Source organism: Anopheles moucheti, chromosome 3, assembly GCF_943734755.1.
Source record: "Anopheles moucheti chromosome 3, idAnoMoucSN_F20_07, whole genome shotgun sequence".
In the NCBI taxonomy this organism is placed as follows: domain Eukaryota; kingdom Metazoa; phylum Arthropoda; class Insecta; order Diptera; family Culicidae; genus Anopheles; species Anopheles moucheti.
This window is the reverse complement of record NC_069141.1, coordinates 41,595,025-41,608,636: the sequence shown is the minus strand read 5'-3', so window position 1 is coordinate 41,608,636 and position 13,612 is coordinate 41,595,025. Positions and strand designations below refer to the sequence as shown.

General features: G+C 46.1%; 2 protein-coding genes across 2 annotated transcripts; one reads left to right on the top strand and one right to left on the bottom strand.

The window, feature by feature from the left end:
* Positions 1–71: 71 nt before the first annotated feature.
* Positions 72–1,350, top strand: LOC128304253 (probable DNA replication complex GINS protein PSF2). Its single transcript, XM_053041410.1, has 2 exons — positions 72–318; positions 382–1,350. The coding sequence occupies exons 1-2, from the start codon at positions 74–76 to the stop codon at positions 755–757; spliced, it is 621 nt and encodes a 206-aa protein (XP_052897370.1). The 5' UTR covers positions 72–73; the 3' UTR covers positions 758–1,350.
* A 2,145-nt stretch (positions 1,351–3,495) lies between these two features.
* LOC128304233 (TNF receptor-associated factor 4) lies at positions 3,496–12,425 on the bottom strand. The gene is made up of 3 exons (XM_053041393.1): positions 12,183–12,425; positions 6,079–6,183; positions 3,496–5,235 (listed from the first exon to the last, which is right to left on the bottom strand). The coding sequence occupies exons 1-3, from the start codon at positions 12,423–12,425 to the stop codon at positions 4,132–4,134; spliced, it is 1,452 nt and encodes a 483-aa protein (XP_052897353.1). The 3' UTR covers positions 3,496–4,131.
* Positions 12,426–13,612: the final 1,187 nt, after the last annotated feature.

Below are 13,612 nucleotides of genomic sequence, written 5' to 3'. Positions count from 1 at the left end.
TCCAAATGTCAAAAAAGCGCGCAATTTTCCATGCATTTCATTTGCCTGTTTGCTGCCTGTGCTATCGAAACAGATGGAACCTGCGGAGCTAGAATTTATCGGTGAAAATTCATTAATTAGTGTTATACCCAATTTCAATCATGATTCGATCTATCTCATTTCGGGTACTATCGAACCATTCCGCGGGGGTACCCCGCTTTACGTTCCGCTGTGGCTAGGCATCCACCTTCGTCAACAGCAAAAGTGTCGCATCGTTGCACCACACTGGATGGACATAGATCTGCTAGAAGATATCAAGGAAACCGAGAAACGTGTCAGGTATGGTAGATGTCTTTCTCCTACAAATTTGTTTGTACTAAGCAACGCTCTATTTATTCGTAGCTCATTTACGAAAATGCCCAGTGACAACTATATGGTAGAGGCCAAATTGATCCTTAGCACTGCTCCGGAAGACGTTCCATCGTCTGATGTGATTAAAACACTCATCAAAGATATTTACGATGTTCGCTGTGCTAAGCTGCGAACCACAGTGGAAAGTTTCATCAAAAGCGAAGGGTCTCACATGGTCAATTTAGAGAATGTAACCGTGCTGGAGCTTCACACAATACAACCATTGCTTCCGCACGCGATGGACTTTTTGTGTCGAATAGAACAAACGAAGAAGAAGGTGGTAAGGTCGGTAAACACATCGAGTCAATCGTTCTCCCTAGCGGGCAACAGCGGATTGGGGACTTCTGGGTCATCCAGACCTTGGTGAGATATATTGAGGATGTAAAACATTCAGTAATCTGGGGGGGACATTCACAAACGTTGGGTAAGGATAAACGGAACCATAATTGCTTACAAGAAGGAGATAAAAGTCCAGGAGAAAAAAATGTTCATGGTACGGAATATTGTATTTCTTAGGTGTTTATAATTTAGTATCATTTCATTATTTGCAATGATAATACATGTTTAGGTTAAAAAACACAGTTTTTCATAGACTGGAAATTGTTACGTAAAATGCCCCCACTTCCCATACTCACTTTAAATAGAACTGGAAAATTCATGGCATGTGTAGAACATGCAAATACAAATATGAACTAATATATTTAAACTAGCCAAATGTCGTAATGTGAACGTCTGTTAATGTTGAAATTAAGTGGTTAATTTTTAGTTAAAGCTACCATTTTGGTGAATTTCCATTTAAGTCAAAAAATAAAATTTAGAGAGAATTTAAAAAAAAAAAAATCATTTACACTGAAACGAAGGCAGGCATAAGTAAGTGTACAACTTGGAAATGATATTGTTACATCTCGGGTCTCTTGGTGCGGGTCTAGTGAATATCACTGTCTGTGTGATTTCTTGAGTTCTAGCTACGTTATAATTTTCTATAGCGATGATTGTAAAGACTAATGATCTTAAATCAATTTCTCCTTTAAGGGAATACAATTTAAATACAATACTGAATACTCAAGGGAATACAATACTTAATTAGATATTATGGTTTGGTAAGAGAACTACGGAATGTACCTAAACTCCTAGGTGCATTAAAAAAGGGTTTGGTTAGGAGATATTGATATTTTTCTTTATCTTCCCACCAAAAATCATCCTACATAGAAACTGAGCTTTGCGAAGGTGGACCATGTATTGGATGTAGTCTGATTTTCAACTAAAGCTACCTAACGAAAAACTCTTTAAACGTTGGTATACTACTGGTATTAGCGTCGGTCCTTCACGATAGGACCGATGCAAAATCAAATCCGAACTGTTAACCCGTATCAAAGATTGAATGTCGGCTACGTGGTAAAATAGGTCTATACGGCCTGGTCGTTCTCACGAATAAAAAGCTTTAAACATTTTCGATGTCATCATCAACCGTATACATAAAAGAATTTATATCGTTTAGGTTCAAAACCCGCCCGAGCCAATCTCCCCATCCACACGACATTGACATAGATCGGAGTCCGGTGTCAGTGATCGGTGTCCTACACAATCTGCCTCCAGTCAGGTAAAGCTTTTGAATCGCGATCCTCCATGATCGTTTTGAGTTCCAGACGCTTCTGAGGCGACCCGTTCTCAGGCAACCTCGGAATCCTACCGTACATTTTACGCAATGGGTATCTCTTTAAACTTGGCCTAATAACGCGAATTTCTAGGTTTGGTATCATAAAAGAATATTCCAATATTTCCTGACCTATTTTCGATTTCTTTGAATCAATAGAAAGTGAGATTTATTGATTTATATTTATTTGTTCCGATACGATTGTCTCTGATGTCCCAACGTTGCACTCGTATTGGGAGTAAAGGTTGCAAGGTTTGTTGGTCTTTTCGAAGGATCTACGCAGTTGTTAAAAGTCTCGTAGGAAGCCAGGACAAAAGAGACATCTACATGCCTCTAACAAGAAGAACCAGATGGCGATGATCGTTTATTATCCTTTACTAAATTAAAATACATAAATGAATTGTAAACAATAAATATGTGAAAACTGAAGGACATATCTTCACATCATAAAAATTAAGTTTAAACCATTTAGTGCACACATGATTGAATCATGGGAGGTGATTACTTACCAATCGGTTAGCACGTTACTTTAATGCGCTTCAAAAAATAGGGAAACAGAGCAAATTATTTATAGAATTATACGTCTATAAGATCACATCCTATTAATCATGTAAGAAAAACATAGAAGAGATGGTGATATATGACTCCTTCAAATAATTATCAAGAAACACGGTACAATTTAATTTTTCACTTAATTCAGTCAATCGTACACACTCCGTTGTATTTCGTGTTTTGTATGGTTTCGAAATTTACAATGACAAAATAACGAATATACTAATCGCTGCACTAGCACTTGTTACATATCTTACGCGTTAGCGGTATTTACTCTAACGTCTACCCACGACGCACGGTATTACGCGTTCTCGATGAGTCTTAATGTGCGATAGAAATGGTTTTCTAGCTAATGGGAGTGGGTGTACCAACCTTCCAACGGAGCACTGCAAACCGGCTCCGACTGGCCAGACCGTAACCCGCCGTTGAAATGCGTTAAATTATAAACAAACACAAGAATGAAATGAAACAAAAGAATGGTAGTATACTGCTTATTGCTACGGGTGTAACATTTACATTCGATCGTTTCGGTTCTCTCCGATCGCGGTAAGCTCCTAAACGTTCCAATCTGTCTAATGATATAGCTTAAAACACTAATGACTCGAATCAATAGAAAAATGTTACGATTGGTTAGAGTTATGTTGATGGTTGCACGCTAATTGTATCTTCTGCTTCTAGCGTAACGTTAATATTCGCAATCGAGCAGAAGAACACAGAGAGCTGGCTATTGAAACTGCATTATTGAAGTTTTTAAATTACCATTATTCTATCATCATGTTAAACGAAACTACTGTCCTACAAGCTACAGTCAGTATTTGCTGGCCGAAAAACGTACCATTCGTTTGCGTTATTTTCCGGATAGAATCCGGTTCCACGGATAGAACGGGTCAAAATGCGTAATGTTCGATTAGAAAGCTTTCCATTTCCTGTACACGGTTATTCGAACAATGGGTTTAGTTTTCCTGTTTGCACATGATTGCCGTTTGCCTATACTCTAGAAGTCTTAATCTATATGTTGCACGCCATTCGGCGCTATGCTCAGTCCTTACAAGCAACTATGAGATTTCGAAGCTGATTTTCGTTGTAGTGTGTTTCGTACACTCGCATTCACTTACAAGCAAACAATCCTTCGCGGGACCTGTGTTCCCAGGTATGGGAGACGACCGTGTTCCGCTTGGTTCCTACTTTTGGTGCAAGCCGCAGATATCGTTTGCGCGGTATCCCGCTCCATTCCGACTGCCGAAACGGAACGAGAACCAGCGTCCTGGGAGTAGTCCCCACCAGTATGTGCCATCGTAGGAGCTTCTCTCGCCTGGAGAGAACTACTCGATTGGTCCACACGAATGACTAAGACTGACGGGGTCCTGGAGGTGGTGGTGGTGGTGGTAGTGGGAAGGGTTATTTCATCTCAGGAATAGGTAACTATGTACAGATGGTTTGATTGGTGTTGGAGAGAGACCCTTACAAGAGGGTCCAGTGTGGGGTGAGTGTGCGCGCATGATCTATTTACAAAACAAAAACACTCTGGCTAACGCTTACACGGCCACAATCTTGCTCGGATCGACCTTCACGCGCAGAAATACGGTGTCATCCCGCACGAAGGGACGCCTGTTGAGCAGCTCGTGCGATACGAATCGTGGGAAGCCAAAGCCCAGCGCATCCGGTTCGGTAGATGGCCGCTGGAAGTTCTCCCACGTCGGATCGGGCACAAACGATTCGGCGACTCCACCCTGTCCACCGCCACCGCTGCCTAGTGTGCCCTGCTCGAACAACGTGAAGGTGACGGAATGGGAGAACGGCCACTTTAGCAGGGCATCGTACTCGCCCGGCAGCACCTTGATGTAGACGGACACGTGCGTTCCTTCGCCGGGTCCGTTGCCATTCAGGAACATCGAGGCCTGCAGTTTGTAGCCGTATTGACTGGTGTAAAATGGCGGTGACACCAGCTCCAAACCATCCTTTGTCTTTGCCTCCTGCATCTTCACCGACCAGTCGGTGATCTTCCACAGCAGCGTGCCGGTGTAGTTGGTGCTCAGCTTCGCCATGGCGCTTTTCAACATGTTGATCTGCTGTCCCTGGCGGCCCGATAGCGCTACCATCAGCGACAGATGAGCGGATGTGTTCGCCTCCAGGTGGGCTTCCAGCAGATGGCGCGGGCCCTTGAATCGGCAGCCCGCCTCCTTGAATGTACATGGCACCGTCAGCGCTTTGCACTCGTCGCGCAGATGTGCATCCAGATCTGCCCGGGCAAAGGGTCCCGCATCGCACCGCTGCGGGCATGGAATGGGACTGCGCGGACAGGTAGCTCCATGAGCGGCCAGCGTGTCGGCACAGAACTCACGAGCACAGTGCGGACAGCGGCGGAGACGCTTGGCACAGTCTTTGGCACGATGGATAGACATGCGGCCACGCAGCACACGCGTGCCACACTTGGACTCGCAGTAGATCGGCTCCGAGCTGCAGGTGCCCGCGTGCTCCTCTAACCCAATGCCGGTGAACTCGACGTTGCAGAACTCGCAGATGGCACGTCGCAGGATGCACGTGAACGCCAGATGGTCCGTCATCATAACGCGGGGTATTTGCGAGCCGCACTTGTTCGGGCACTGGATGGCATCGTGTTTGCAGGTATTCAGATGTGCCTGGAGAAAGCAAAATGAGCAAAAAAATACAACAATTTAGAGCATTGTTTTACAATATTTTAAAACACTAACACATTTCAATATTCCATTTGCTTCAGAAGATGCTTCCAAAGTAAACAATATTGCGGGATTCGCGATGGAGTAATAACAATTAACGGGCGTCAGTGGTGTGGTTTTCTAATGGCACAATGCTTGCGTAGGATAAACCATTGCAAAAGAGCAACACGATTAATTAAGTTAAGCACCGCGATTCGAAAGGCTTCGCCAGCGCCCGTGGGTCGCAGAAGAAGGAATCACAGGGTCACCGGCTTACATCTAGACGTGTGGTGGCCGCTTCACCGCGCTTGGTTCGTCACCTGCCGCCAACCACACTGATCGTTCCACGAGGATCAACCGATCGTCAAACCTGTTTCACATGCCGCTACGCCGCCTGCGCACATTTCTCGTCGGCTGGATTATTCGCGCACCAAGGTAAAGTACGCGCTAAGCGGCCCTAATCGCTGACGCCGTCTTTCGGTTGGAACTCGCTCTTTCTCTTCCAACAGTGCACTCAATAGTGGGGGAAATGTTTTATTTCTATGCCTTGCTTCGCCTTCTGCAACTCTCCAGCACGCCGTGGTAGCGGACCACGAACAGTGTGTGCACTTTCATCTTGAAGAATAAAACAAATCGGCCACGCAGCACGTTTGCATATGGCCTAGAAGGGCGACGTGAGCGGATACACTAGTGTACGCAAAAATATAACAAAAAAATACATCCATTTCGATTCCGCGCCGGGTGTCGGTGAGAAGCAATAGCGTATATGAGGAGATACCAAAAAGAAAAGACTGCCGCGATAATCACCTTCAATTTCCTCAACTCGTCAGACCATTTGCAGCCTTGCTTGTGATGAATGCAGAATACCAATGAGCCCATGATGGCCTTCTCTGATTCGGGATCGGGATAGATCTGGGGGAAAAAACAGAGAAAATATAAAATTAATACATTATCGAGGGTGATGGTAGAAGAAGGGTTAAGATGTGTCACAGTAGTACGCAACCGTTGCGCAAATAATATAAGAAATATAAAAAAAAAAGTTTTCTAAAACACGTTGGCATCGAGAAGTACAAAAATCTGTGTTTTTTTATTTGTTTTGAATGCCCAACCATCACGAGGCACGTCCACAACTCTTCCGGAAATCCACAGCCGGGACGCGGCTCCCAGGATCTTTGACCGGCGTTGACACCATACAGCATGGAGGGATGATGATGACTGTTTGGGGCAAGACGCTACAGAACGGGAAGCGAAAGGGAATTCATTTCAACACGCCGAACGGAAATCAAAGCAGAATAATCAAAAATAGTTTCCAGTCAAATCCGTTGGTCATCGAGATCGGCACCGGAGAAAAAAAAAGAACACTGAGGGCGAATGGGGACCGACCATGGCTCCAAACGCGCGAGCGCGCGCTCCCGCTTACACACGTACGCAGCAAAAAAAAATAGGAAGGAAAGAAACCTTTTCGATGCTAAAAGCTTCCCGCTACTGGCTGGGGCGAGTCCGCTTCCTCCTTAGCCTACCGGCGCCCGTTAAGCACATACTCGATCGTCGGGTTTGGTTAGTTCCAACAAAATACCGTTCAGGCCTCGAACCACCAAACCCGGGGACCTTTGGCGAGGAAGACCTTCTGGTGTTCCTGTGTGTAAACGTTTGTTTGTTTTATTATAATTCTCCTTCCGTGGCATATCAATGAGCTCAATTCAATATTAGGCAGCGCACGCCACATACGGAAAGCTTATCTGGGAGCCACCGAAAATTGACGAATTCAATCGCTGTTCTTGTAGCTAGGTTTTGTGATAAGGAGTAATAGTTTCGTTTTCATGTCCACAAACATCGTTGAGTGACCAACCATCGATTCTATGCAGACCGCATCGTATCCATTGCTATCAATCTATCTATTTGTTCCGATGTCAATCTATGCACAAAACGACGAAACCAGAATCGGATGAGAAGATTCATTGGTTATTGGGCGCGAAAGGAGTTGCTCGTTTGTTTAGATTCTTCTTGGAGCATTGGACATACAGAGCTCAAGAATTTGATGACTAACTTTGGGCCGTTTTCCGACCATGCTACTTGCGACCATGGTCTCCCTTTATCGTCCGATTGGTGGACAATCATAACAGTTAACAACACCGTACACCTCTTACACCTTCGATCGTCACGATGCAAGCAAATTCCACGCCCGGCGCTTATCACTCCACACGCGAGCCAAACTAAGCCGTCAATGAGCCACACTGAAGAAATCACTCCCCCCCGGCGGGGCGTACTGTTTGCTTAGCCCGTTCAGTCAAACGATTCCCCGATAAGGGAAAAACTTCATTCCATAGTGAGCGGCCAACTTGCGGACGCCGTCCGTATCACAAGATAGTGCTCGCTTCTGTTGTCGAGATCGGCCAGAAGTTTAAGTGTGTGCAAACAAACTTATAACATTCCAACGCCGGGTCGAGACCCACGCCACGGATTCGGCCGACTACGGCGGCTGTGGGGGATGGGCTGAGAAAATACTCCAACAGGGGCGAAGACAATATTATGCGATAAAAATACGTATGAGTGTTCCACGTAACACGTTAACCTTGTTACACTTTGATCGCCCTAGCTAAGTCTTGATCGTGGCTGATGGTTTGCCTTTTTTGAGCAGATTCGGGTACTGATCGTGATTGAAAACCCAACTGCTAGGGATCACATCATAAAATACATGGCAAACGAGAAGCGAATCGATCGGGTGACCTTAGCCGTAGTTGCATCCGTAAATTTGGCCATGATTTTGACGGAAAATGGAAATCCACAAAAAAATCCCCTGTCAACCATAATCAGCCGGCGCCCTTGTGTGCGCCTTGGTGGAAGCTTTAGACGTGTAGTCTGGGAGTCATAAATTCGCACATCGCCAGCATTTTCACACAGTTCCACGTTTGAGTGTCGCGGCAAAACCCGTGGCAAGTTGTGGCAAGTTTACAATTTTCCCATTTTGTACCGCTTTCGGCTATGTTTTGCAGTGTGCTGAACATTCTTGCTCGTTGTCGCGTTTGGTGTGCATGGAAATGTGCCACGGGAAAAATAAATAACCCCGGCCAATGGTTCTTTAACGAAGCTTGCCCCGGTTTTGCGTTTTCGCAGATCCGTGTGTTTCACGCATGAAACGTTTGCTGGCCGGGGCAAGAAAAAAAAAAGACATGGCGGTTGCTTATTTTTAAACACAGCCAAGCAAAGGAAATCCAAAATGTCTCAAAGCAACACTCCGTGTCAGCATTACCCAACCGGTGCACCGGAAGTGGCAAAACGGTTTTATTTATTTATTTTCTCCACAATAAACGAACAGCGAAAGAGGAAAGCAAAACTTTTGAATGCACCACACCACGCTTTAGGACCCGCTCCGGAACCTGCTTGGTGATATCGTGCCGGGCTTTGTTGGGTAAAATGCGTGTGTCTATAATGATAAATGATCATTACTGTCAACAGACAATTTGGCTCGTGCAAACGTTCGTGGCCGCAAGTATCGTTCTAAGCGCACATCCACTGTTCCAACAGATTCGACTGGCTGTTGTGTGTAGTCCTCGCCAAACAAGAAGTTCGTAATGACTGACTTTCCTTCCACATGGGTGCTCATCAAGGGCAAAACAGCCACTTGGGAGAAGGAAAAAGGCGCGGCCAGTCGCTTACGAACATATTCAACAAATTTCACCTACATCGGTCGCTACCTACCCGTGGTCCGTGGATGAAAAATCCCTTTCGGTGCGCTATCTGCCCCATTCACGCTTTCTCGCCATCGGCGCCGGTTTTGCTGGAAAGACGTCTTTCAATCATACGACCGTATCATCTTCCGGTTCGGTTTGTCCGGGAATGACGATCAAAGGCTACGGTTTCGGCTGCTGCACCCGGTAGAAACCCATAAATCATCCACGGTTGACCGCGAAAGCATGCGTGTCCGGGAGAAGGTTGAAGCATTATCTTCTGCTCGGGCGCACGGGACGCCAAACCATGGTCCGGTGAGCTGAGCCATCATCTCGGCCATCATCATGAGACCCGTTCCCTTCAATTAGACACCTTTAAGTTGACGGAAGTTTGCTGCCTTGGTGGCAGAAATTGTGGTGTTGTTGGGCAGAGAGCTTGAACCTGCCTACCAGCGCCGACGCGGTAAAACAAATAATCAGCAACATAATTGGAAAATTAATGCACACTCATTGATGCTGTCGTAGCTCGGTTTTTCATTTGGAGGTTGTTGAGTAGTCAAGGCTGTTTCGGCACTGTATGCCGGGGCGCACTGTTTTTAGCGTGTAATCGAACAAATTGAGCCTAACCTGTGCCACGAAAAAAGCGGCGCGTAAGCGTTTAAAATTGTCAAGTCAGAATACGCTTACTTCAACAAAATTCGTCCCAGGCATTGACCAAAATTGTCCAATACGGTGGTCTACTCTATGTGACCACGACACCCATTTTGTGTGTTTGCCAAACGCTTCCGAGCCGGCATATTGGCCGTATGGAAAGCAATGCTGGCGAATTGATTAAACGATCCGGGCTGGACACTAATGAGATAATTTCACAAGCATACTTCATAATGCACACGATCATCTCGAGACCGCCGAGTGAAGTGAAGTTGAAGTGAAATCTTCATTCAATTATGGGGTTGTCGACGAGGATGAAGGTTTCACTTTTTCCGGCATTTCAGCCTGTTTTTTTCCGCGTAGCCAATCAAATTTCGACAGATACCGATCGAACCAACGAAAAATGCCAACGCTTGCAAACTGGACCGGTGTGAAAACAATGAAAAGCAATCAATCCCGTAGCACGCCGAATGTTTTGTTAATAACGGCCTAGAATTCGGACCGTCTCTCTGCATCGCGTCCCCAACCAGCACAGACGGCACACAAAGCTTCTTTCATTCAGCATTCTAATACAATGCATTCAGCGATACTACGCTGGCAGAAGTATCCGTACGACCGACCTAAACGGGTGTAAAACGACCGTGAATGTGGATGAAAATTAAAGCTTCATTTGAGTTGGCGAAGATTGAGAAACCAATCAGCCGTAACTCCATGCCACTCTCGGCCGAGCGCACGGAGCAAAATGGTAGGAACGGAAGTTCCACAGGAAATAGATTGTAAACATCACCCTTCGCGCACAATGGTGGCACTGCTCCCATGTTCCAGGCAGGGCACCAGCCACTAGCGATTGGAAATTACGATGCCTATCACTCAACCTCCAAATCAACGATACGCAACGGAAATTTGTTTAGTTAGTGTTGCTTTCGATTTTTATTTCCACTCCACCAAGCTCCACTTTCACGATTATCATCATCGTGCGCACTCTTACGCCGAGTGTCTCGGTCAGCTTCTCCACTGCTTGAAGCTTTTCGTTGCAATCGACTCACACATTATTTATGCTCACTTTCCTGCATACGCGTACACACACTTTACCCGGAAAGCTAATGTTTTATCAATTTGCGAATCGAATCGATCACTCGAAAGGGAAAGTCATCGGCAGGTTGCGTTTTGCGGGCTTCAATGTGCGTCCTAGATACGGTTTTCTCGCCCCAAACAGATTTACCCATGGGCGTACCTTTTATCAATCTCACTTCTCAACGTGAATTCTCTAATTATTTTGTTTTTTTGTAACTTCTCCAAGAACACGATCAACACTCGGTCGTGATCATTTTCACACAACACTGATCTGTGGCATCGTCAAAAGACACCGCAGATCTAACGCTCCAGCAAACGTTTGTCATTGCTGCAGATGCGGGAAAAAGTGCTCCAGAGCACGGTACCGACAAAGTATGGTAGTTGCTAAAAATAACAACTTTACGATCTCCCCCAAGCTGGATCGCGCATCCGTAACCGTATGCAATCAGCCTGTGTGCACTCCATTGTCGCCCGGTCGCCCCATAGGTCGCCCCCTCGTAGAATTCTATTTTATGCTCCAGAGAAGAAAGATGGCAAGACACAAGTGGATGTACAGAAATTAAGAAGCCGAAGCAGCGGCCGAAGAATCACACGCGCGAATGAAGAGACAAACCAAGCAACCAAGAAAGTATCCCATCAGAAGTTGTCTGTGGCACTATAAAAAGAAAAGTTCTCGTCCAGGCCACAAATGATACCGCAGGCTGTTCCGAAGAGTAGTTCCCCCGGCCATTCCGAACGCCACGCTATACGCTCCACTCGGCCTGAATGAGTACAATAAAATTAGAAGCAAACACCCCCCACATAAAGAAAACCCCTTTGGACACCGAGAGGCACCAGCTATTGGAGGCGCATTTTGGGACAAATGGGAAACAACTCGCCGACCGATGGTGTACGGTACTGCTTCTGTTGTGGAGAAATTATTACAAGAATGTTGAAAGTAAACAGTCCAACGCACAGACCGCACCGCGGCGCACCGTCGCTCATCGCTGTGCCGATGATCCCGGATTCTTCCCGCTTAAGAGCCTCAAGTCTAAGCAATCTAAGATGGTGCCGGTACCGATGCGATGCCACAGCAAGTTGGAGAGGTAAAATTCAATGAAGTTGTGTAAACATTTACACATGTTCCACATACCCCTAGCTTGGGCCTCCCTCTTATTCTCTCTCACTCTTACCCACGCCCCACTGTACCATCCGACACATCCGACGATCCTCTTCAACTGCCGGTTTATGCTCATTATCATGTGTACGCCTGGAGATGAACCCGAGGGAATGCCACTGTCGGCGGAAGTCAAAACTTCGCCGACATGCCCGCATCACCGGACGAATGATTTTAGGGAATTTCATTTCCATTTTCTGTACTTCTGCTTCTGGTGCATCCCTTCCTCCTGGTGGAGTGGGCCCTCTGGATGGTGGAATTCTAACGTGCATCACTCCAATTCACCCTACTCAATTTGTTGTCAACCGTGGAGCTGTTGGCCACGAGCGCAATAAATGCGAAAAACCCACCCGTATACTTACAATTTGACTAATTTCCGTAATCGGCACATTAGGCGGTGGTGTGGGCGAAGATGACGAAGAGGACGGTGAAGATGTGGAGGACATTGTGCTGGACGAGGACGTAGAGGTTGACTTGTTACGCGGCGGTGCCGGTGGAGGCGTAATCGGCAGCACGTTCACGTTGCAATCCTTCGAGTTCCGGTTGGGCGATATGCGTGCCGGAAAACTCAACGTTTTCGTCCACTGTGACAAACTGCGCACCATGTTGCACGTAGTTTCTGTTTCGCCTAGCGGTTAACGACACACTCTCGCGCTGGTCTAATCACGATCAAACGTCTGCAGCTATGACAACACAGCGTACAACAACAACAACACACGCACGGGTTGTGAACACTGACCGTGGACGACGGACTAATGCCCCATTTGATCGGGCTAATCAAACTAAAAGATAACTCTGTCAAGACGGTTTTCCACTGTATAGCACGACCTTCACGGTGCTCTGTTGTAGAAACCCACCCGCAACCCACACAGTTTGGCTGCCGCTAGGTGATTTCGATAGCACAGGTGATCGATTGTGAATGGCAAAAGACGATCGTTTCCTTTTTACTGTTATTGCATCACTCACAGCCCCACGCTAGCGTTGATTTTGTTGTGGGTCACACATTTAAAAAATATGTTTTCCGCTTTAATTATAAACACACTTCACGCACTGTTCGCGTAGAGAAAAGACGACTAACAGTTACACTTGTTTGCTTAGTATAATAAAAAGGTTTGTCTTCTCCGTTGTGTAGGAGTTGTGCAAAACGAGATGAACAAAATGCTTCAAACGCAAACGGCGACGAGACCCATGACCGTGCTCACGCGGGTTAAAAATGTATTTGATGTCGCTGGTGAGCCGCTTCTCTCAGCGATGCTCGACGGCTGAAGCCGTAGCACTGAACCCGGCGGTATAACCGCGCGAGCGGAGCGTTGCGAAGCTCGTTCTCTTTCTCGCCCACAGCATTAAAGCAACACGCAGCTGCCAGCTGATGTTTATGTTGTTTCCACATTGCACTAACACAAACGCGGCGGCGTGTAGATCCGGTGCAATTGTGGAACTGTGCCGTTCTGCAGGTTCAAGAATATTCAAAACTAGGAACTGCATTTTTGGCTACGACTTGCATGCGTATGAAGAATTATGAAATTGTTTTGAATTGTTTAGTGATCGTTTCAAATCGCTGGAATATTAATTATTGTTACACAGAAATTGAAGAAGACTGTTCATTAAACCAGTCCCATACTTTGTCCAAAGCAGTGTTGCGTTGCTTAACATTCAATAGAACCCATTTGGAAGAAGCCAGCTGTTCCAGGACGGTGAGCCCAACATGGAACAACCTTCGGAAGGCAAACAAGACAAGACAAAACCGTGGAAAAAAGCATAAACGAAACCGAGCTGACTGTGTGTTGTGTTG